General features: G+C 42.8%; 1 protein-coding gene across 1 annotated transcript; it reads right to left on the bottom strand.

Annotated features, from left to right (window-relative positions):
• Window positions 1–294: 294 nt before the first annotated feature.
• Window positions 295–7,851, bottom strand: LOC104443671 (E3 ubiquitin ligase PQT3-like). Its single transcript, XM_010057176.3, has 15 exons — window positions 6,989–7,851; window positions 6,201–6,297; window positions 5,872–5,953; window positions 5,602–5,771; window positions 5,390–5,466; window positions 5,196–5,252; window positions 4,923–5,079; window positions 4,691–4,839; window positions 4,280–4,444; window positions 3,899–4,192; window positions 3,467–3,508; window positions 3,106–3,358; window positions 2,860–2,976; window positions 2,240–2,321; window positions 295–1,342 (listed from the first exon to the last, which is right to left on the bottom strand). Exons 1-15 carry the CDS (start codon window positions 7,152–7,154, stop codon window positions 647–649), a joined length of 2,604 nt encoding a protein of 867 aa, XP_010055478.2. The 5' UTR covers window positions 7,155–7,851; the 3' UTR covers window positions 295–646.

Genomic DNA, 7,851 nt, shown 5'->3' with positions numbered 1-7,851 from the left:
TGCTAAGTAAGTCGCACTTTCTTTTTTTCCTTTCTTCGTTTAGCCAACCATGGCAAGTTTCGGACAAAAACAATCCGGAGATGGTTGATGTGACGTCTGCATCCTCTTACCTTCTGGCATCTAATTATACCAATCACTGAGATGCAACTTATTTAATTGTCTGCAATCCTGGAAACGATTGATTGAAGTCATACATCAGAAGGTAAGGGATGATGAATATTGTAAGTAGCTTAAAACGCACTAATTAATCGATCAACGATAGTTGCAGCGGAAAGAGATTTTCTCACATGCAAATTGTGAGAACGAGAAGCAACCCTTATCCATAAATTTGACAACGGAATATGGAGAACTCGGAAGAGTACAATTTGTCACGATTCTTATTGTTATAGAATCGAGAATTAAGAAATACATATCAAATATCCACAAGCTCATCAAAACACGAATTGGGCATTGAAACAGGATTCAATCCACAAAACTGTTGTCAATATAACATAGCCGCAACATCTCCCAATTTGGAGCATTTCCGCGCTCTCGCTCGCTTGAAGATCAACATTTTCCACTGCACTGGTTGTGTCTCTCCCTCAACCCCTGCAAAGAACCAACCCACGCCGCCTCTGCCACAGATGGATTCCATGTCGCCCTGAAGTCAACTTCTTCCACTGCGGTGGTGGTCTCTATCTCTTGACCCCCGGGAGTGCCGACCCTCGTCCTCCCTCTCAGCCATCGGCGGCGGAGGAGGCGAGGGCTCGTACCTCGAAGGCTTCCTCTTAAAGTGCCTCTCGTCATCACTCGACTCATAGTCCACAGTACTGCTGCTCTTCCTCGCTCCAGCAGTAGAAACAGAAGTGGCCTTTACAGTGGAAGATGACCTCTGATCATCATAATACCCATTAGAGGAAGAAGAGACCTTGTGATGAGCCGTTGGAGGCTCAGACGATGATGAGAGTTTTCTCTTCTTGGAGAGTTCTAACTCAGGGAAGCTGATGCGAGAGAAGACACTTGCTTTTTGTTTCCGGTCTGCGGCTGCCGCCGCCGCCGCCGCCGCCGCCGCCGCTGCTGCTGCAGCTGTTGAAATTGAGGATGATGGTGTGGGCTTGGTTGTGGTGTTGGCCTCTGAGGAGGGTCTCTTGGAGGAGCGCTGGTGGTAGCGATGGTCCTGGGAGTCCTGGGTATGGTCATGTTCAAAGTCACGGTCTCTGTGGTGCTCCGAAGACTTTCTCTTGGCTGGACGTGGTGGTGGCGGTGGCGGTGCTCCAATGTCATCGGGGGACCGTTCAGATGAAGATCGACGTCGGCGATGGTGATGCTCAGCAGCCGATGTCTGCGGGTGAATGGATGCTTTCTGCAACGGTAGAGACATAGAAAACTCTGATTAAACAACATTCCACCATTCTTGAGGACTAAGAGATGAATATACTCAGGCTCAAAAAGACGTATTCCTTTCTTTCCTTTCTCAGCAAGCTTGTTCTCATTTCAGATTTCTAATTGTTGACTAGGTTAAAACTAACGCCATGCACAGGGTTCATCTTTTCAAGAAGATAAAACAAACAAGTAGGACTAATTTTCCAATGTGAAGGTTACAAAAACAAGCCAGCACGACCAATTCTCAGCTGTTGTTTCCACTCTCATTCCTTTCAAGATGGAAAACAAAAGTAAGGGAGAAAATATTATCCAATCAGTATTATGCGACATTACTGGTCATAGATGTCCTAAATGAAATTCAAATGCAGATTAACCGAGTCCAACATGATTTTTCTTTTTGCCAAATTTAAAAGTGGGCGTTGCAGGTTGCAGCCACTTCCCCCTAAATAACAGAGAAGGGATAGAATAAGATGATGCCAAATAGCCAAAGCAAGGCCCACCAAACTTGAGCCAAACCATCCAATGAATTAGAAACAATAGATACAATTTTAGCACAACAAACTTCAAACAGCCGTGGATCAACAAATCCAGTTAAAAAGCAATCGATTACCGACTCATATCTGTGTTTTCCCCCCTCAAACACTTGTTCTATTCTGAGGTGCCTTGTGAAATTAGGAACACAAAGTGAAGAAGCACATCACACATCAGTCTAACCAGTCATTGAAATGTGCACCATTTAATTTTAGGTACATAAAAAGGTCCCTTGATCCTCATAGAGGCAAGAAGAAACCCACAAAGTGCCAAGAAGACAGCAAATAGTAAAGTACAAGCTGGTTAATGCACATGATAAAGAAATAGGACAAGAAAAGAAACATACAGGTCTCGATTTCATCGAAGAAACATCGCCAGCACTACTGCTCATGGCTCTACTATATTCCCTGTCTCTGGACATCTCCCGGCTGTGGCAAGATTATGAAACACGTCAAATTCCAATCATGTGACAGATAACCACAATTTTCTTTTTCAACATAAATGGCTAGATAGATAAATATGCAACTATATAATGTTGGTAGCTCAAAGGAAACTTAATAACTGTTAAAACGGAATATGAACTTTTGTATCCATTACTTCATTAGCTTTCATCAAACGATGTTGAACTTTCTTCAAAATACGCTCTGATGTTAACAATAACCAAAGCTAACATTAAGTACAGGAAGAAAAGAGAAAGCAATTCAAGTAATTCTATCTATTTACTCGAAATTCAGTTAAAAATTTGAAGCCCCCATTCTATGTTTTTACTAAGAATTGCTTCACACCATACAGATTTCATCTAATCATGTGACAAGCAACATCTGGGAATGGAGGAGAGTGAAAAGATCCAGGAATGGATAAACGATTCGAATTTTTTTATAGAAAGATGATCGTTATCAAAAAATGAGCAAATCATTCTCAATAACGAGAACTTGAGCACTGCATCAAAAGAAGAAGATGCATTACCTTTCTCCTCGCCTCTCGTTCTCACGTTTCCTCCTTAAGTCAGCTTTTCGAGCCTCAAACTCTTCCCTGCTCATGATAGGAGGGGGAGCATTCATACCAACACCAAAAGCGAGATCCCTAAAGCAAAAGAATCATCAGATATATAGGCTCAACTTTATCAAGAAGAGGGGGAGCATGCATGCAAAAAGGATCCGGCGGCACAACCGAATCCTTGAGAGAGATAGAGAGAGAGATATATATATATACCTGTGTGGTGGCACAACAGGCATCATGTAGCCAGGCGCACCAAAAGGATCCTGAGGCATGACTCCTGCAAATGGCATGTCTAAAGGCCCCATTCCATATCCCATATACGGCATCCCACCACCATAAGGGGCCATGAATGCATCCATTCCAGGCTGCATCCCATTCCAATATGGGGGATAAGTAGAAGCATTCAGAGACATCATGTAGTTTTCAGCAGCCATGTCTTGGGCAGTTCTCCACTGCATGTCTGCAACTGAAAAATGAAAATGTGTGAGCCTTAAGATTACGTCCAAGTAATAAGGCATAACCCCTTCAATTAAAGAAATAGTTTAATCAGCAATGCGAACAGCTTATGACAGACCATTGGCAGGCATGCGAACTTTCTTCTTCTTTTTCTTTTTCCCTGCAAAAGGAGAATAAAAGAATCATGAGAGCAGTGTTATGAAACGCTTAGCTTCACACACAGGAAGAAAGACTTTTCACAGAAAAGCCTTTTCTTGAAGCAAAAATTCATCCATTTAATCTCCAAAGGAATAGCACATATTGGGGGCAAAAAAAAAAATCTAAGTGGTTTCAAGTTCAATCTCCACAAATATTGCAAGCTAAGCTGAAAAATCAATCTTTTCCAGAGCCAAGTTCAACTCCAATTAGTTGAGGGCGTTGGCAACCAAGCAAGTGCAAATATCAAGTTGTTATCCAGAAAAATAGCATAAAATGAAATTGCAGATTCATTTGAAGCAAAAAGAGCCTCAAATAGTCTCCATATAATCAAAACATTAGTTGCACCAATCACCTGCTTCACTAGAGGCCACCTTCTGCTGCACCTCTTCCTCAGCTTGAGGAGCACTACTCTGTGAAGGAGGCTCCCTCACGCTAAATGAATCATGAGTAGCTTCAGATATATCAGCTACTTTGACAGCCTTTGCTCTCTCTGAGGTTTCCTGGGGAGCAGTAACAGTTTGAACCTGCTGTGTGTTGTCCATCTTTGGAGATACTTCAATCTGTGGCTGATTCTGCTCTCCCTTCGATGCTGAAGACATGGTAGGCGATGGCATTTTAGGCTGGGGATCTCGAGCGGACTCCATGTCTAGCAAAGAAGCTCATAATTTGGTCTCAGACAGATCATCAAATCAAGCACAATACTATCTGTACTAATCACAATAGTGTTACAAACCTTGAACCTGAAAAGTGCTTCCAGCATTCTCAGCACTACTGTTACCAGACTCCATAATACGGTTTATTGTATCACGGAGAGTCTTATTTGGTAAAAGATCGTCCGCTAATATGTTAGAGGCTCCACAAACACACATTGACCTTGAAATTATGTAATCCCTAATACCTGCATTGAATTAGAAAGGTGAGTTTGCAATTAGGTTTTGAATGAAAAGGCAAAAACTCAAACTCATCTGGAAACAAGACACTAGACCCTAAAAGACCCCCAAAAGAAATGGAAAGCATCAATGAAACTCAAGCCAAATTAGTGAAACAGCAGGAACATCACACCCCAAAGATCTAAGTCCTACTCATATATAACACCTAGAGACTAAGAAAGCTTGGAAAAGCCACAAAAAGGATTGATACTTACATTTATCGCAAAAGCTCTTAAAGCAACATTTGCTCGTCAATACAGCATCCTTCATCACTTCCTTGCACAATGGACAGTGAAGTTCAGGTGGGAGATCACCAATAGAACGTGTGGATGGTAATCCCTCGATTTCTTTCTCAAATGCAGCCCTGCTTAGAAAGATTATCATATTATTTTGTTACAAGTATGCTCCAAACAATTAAAATGACAACTGCGATTAATGATATCTCACTCGTTTGGCTTCAGAATAGCAACAGCCCCACTCGGTAACGCATACGAGCCATCTGGGTTCGCCATCAACATTGACTTAGGGATGCCAGTTGGTGGCTTAACTCTTTTGATGTCATAATTTGGATCGCCATTTGTAGGGCAGTGCTGAATATAGTGACCTTTTGCCCACAAAAAGAACAAACATATTCAGGGCAAGTTAATGACCAATCTTCTTGATTCCATGCGCACAAAGACCAATGCACCAGTCATACACAAACATGGGAAATCAACATACCAGGAACATTGCATCGATGGCACACGTAGCCCTGTGGAGGTGTTTTACGCTCCAAACCTACATTATTCAAGACGTACACAATCCTGATAAGCCACCATGTCCACATGACAAGCAGAGAGGGCTACACACAGTCATGAACATCTTCTCCATTTATATAAAGCCAAAAATTCAAGACCAAATGGAAAGAAAATTACCAAAACCACGTCCACCCATTCGTCCACCCATTCCCCTTCCAAAACCTCTTCCAGGGCCAAAACCATCGGCACCTTGACTGCACATCACATTCAATGCCACAACTAAGATTAACTTGAAATAACTTTGCCCATTAGCCAAGAACCCAATTGCTTAAAGCCCATAAAAATTAATAAAATAATAAAAATAAAAATAAAAACAGAAGGTATCTCACCGCTGCCAGTCTAGGGCTGGAGTATTTATCAAGGCCTTAATCTTGTTCTCTTCGTCAGCTCTGTTTGTTGGTGTAATTTCTGGAATCGGATTGCTAGATTGGACTGGAAGCACTTCAGGAATTGCATACAGATCATTTCCAAACTCATCCCATTCAGAATCTTCCAGATGCTGTTAAGTTGTACAACAGAAATGATAATGGGAACATGCGATGGTTATCCATGCAAGCTAAGAAATGACTGAGGCCATAGCCACAACGAAAAGAGCTTACACTTTTTACAGCAGATGAATCAGCACCTATAAAGCTACTGTTCTGAGCCTGAACATCCTCTGCATTATATTCCACTTTTGGCCTGCATAATGAAACTCCAACCAACCTCAGAACTTGTCCCCGAATTCGAATGCAATATCTTGATATTACAGTTATTGATTTAGGAAAAAGTAACAGGAGCCTCCAAAACACTAAGCTAAATTATCTTATTGCTTTTCTCTTACTTTTTTTTCTTTTAAACTGAGAGGGATGGATGTAGCATGTGCTGTGTGTGCATTGAAAAAAAAAAGAACGACATTATTCGAGAGTTTAAGAGTTCGAAGCAGTACTCTTGTTCAGTGACAATGGGCATTCGAGGCCGTCCAGGAACCCGACGAATTAATACAGATGTATTTTTTGGAATCAACATAGCTTCATCTTGATACTCTGAAATTTGAAAACGGTGACAAATGGCTATAAAAATTGCAGATGCCATAATCCATACAATGAAGATAAACTGCCAAATAAAAATCCCAAGACAAACACCCTCACAGAGCACCCTCACATATGACCTAACCACCCCGCAGCCAGCCTCAACCAGTAATCAGGTCAGCCACTAAAAGCTACTCCACAGAGCTCTTTTCCACTCAAATATCAAATTAGGCGATATTGACCATGGAGAAAGCACCCTCCTCCTCCCACAGCCAGCCTTAACTAATCATCAGGTCAGCCAATAAAAGCTCCTCCACAGAGCTCTTTCCCCCTCAACTATCAAATTAGGTGATGTTAATCATGAAGAATGTACCCTCCTCCTCCCCTCCTCCCCCTCCCCTTCTCCCCTCAAATATCAAATTATACCACTGCACTTGCTAGCACTCGCTACAGAAACACTACCAATCGGTTCATTTGATAAAAAGCCTCAGGATCAGCAGGTATTGCTACTCAGGCCAAGATCCAGGACCCATAAGGTCATGAAAACCTCACTCACAATCGTCTCAACATCAACAAGTTCAGCATAAACAACACCAATGCTAGACTCAAAAGGCCACACAAACAGCAACCCCACCAAACAGCTCTCCAAACTTAATAGCCTTAATTGTTAAAAATTGTTAATTGATTCATGAAGCAAGAAACCAACCTTCATTAGTTTGAGCGTTAGTTACCACAAGGTCGAAATCAGTGCCCCTGCCCAAGTGCTTTGATTCGAAAATTTTTTCTTTCAAAACACCAACGGATATAAATGGACCGTCCATAGGAATTGAATCGAAATCTCTTGCACTCTTAAATTTATAATACACCGCCATAGAAGTATCTTTTTTGTTCTTTCCTTCCTTCTGAATGAATCAAAATATGCACAAGAACGAAAAATCGCCCCGCAAGAACGATGATAAAAGGCCTCCAAAAAAGCAGGGCCAAATAATTCAACTATAGATTCAAACGACAGTACAGAATTCGAACAACACTCAATGATTTTTCTTCCTCCTCTCTCCTCTTCAAGGGGAAACAAACAAAGACCGAACCAATCGGGTGCTCCTACAGCTTCTCCTGCGCGCCAATCCTCGAGAATCCGGCCTCGAGCTCGACAGACATCGAAACTCCGATCTCCGCTACGACGATCGGGGGCGATTTATCAAGCGCCCCAGCTTCCTCCGAATCTCAGCCCGATCCGATCAATACTCCATAGATCCCCGCTGAATCCGCCAAAGCCCCCCTCCTTCCGGCCACGATCGAGAAATCGAAGATCTTCACGCGCACGGATAGGGCCTCGATTCCCTTGGCACGAGCCACGCGAGGCGGCGAGATCCGAGAGCCTCCGATCGGCGGCGGCGTCGCTGCTCTTCGACGGCGTCCGGGCGCGATTTGCGACGATGGGGAATCGAGCAGAGCTGCTTCGCCGATTCGCGAATTGGATTGAGAGATGAAATCTAGGGTTTCGACCGCGCCAGATGATGAGCCGATAAGAGAGAGAGAGAGAGAGAGGAGAAAACTAGGCAATGCGAA

The sequence above is a fragment of the Eucalyptus grandis genome, chromosome 5 (assembly GCF_016545825.1).
Source record: "Eucalyptus grandis isolate ANBG69807.140 chromosome 5, ASM1654582v1, whole genome shotgun sequence".
NCBI lineage: Eukaryota > Viridiplantae > Streptophyta > Magnoliopsida > Myrtales > Myrtaceae > Eucalyptus > Eucalyptus grandis.
Note: the sequence above shows the minus strand (reverse complement) of the source record. Positions and strands in the feature narration are given on the sequence as shown.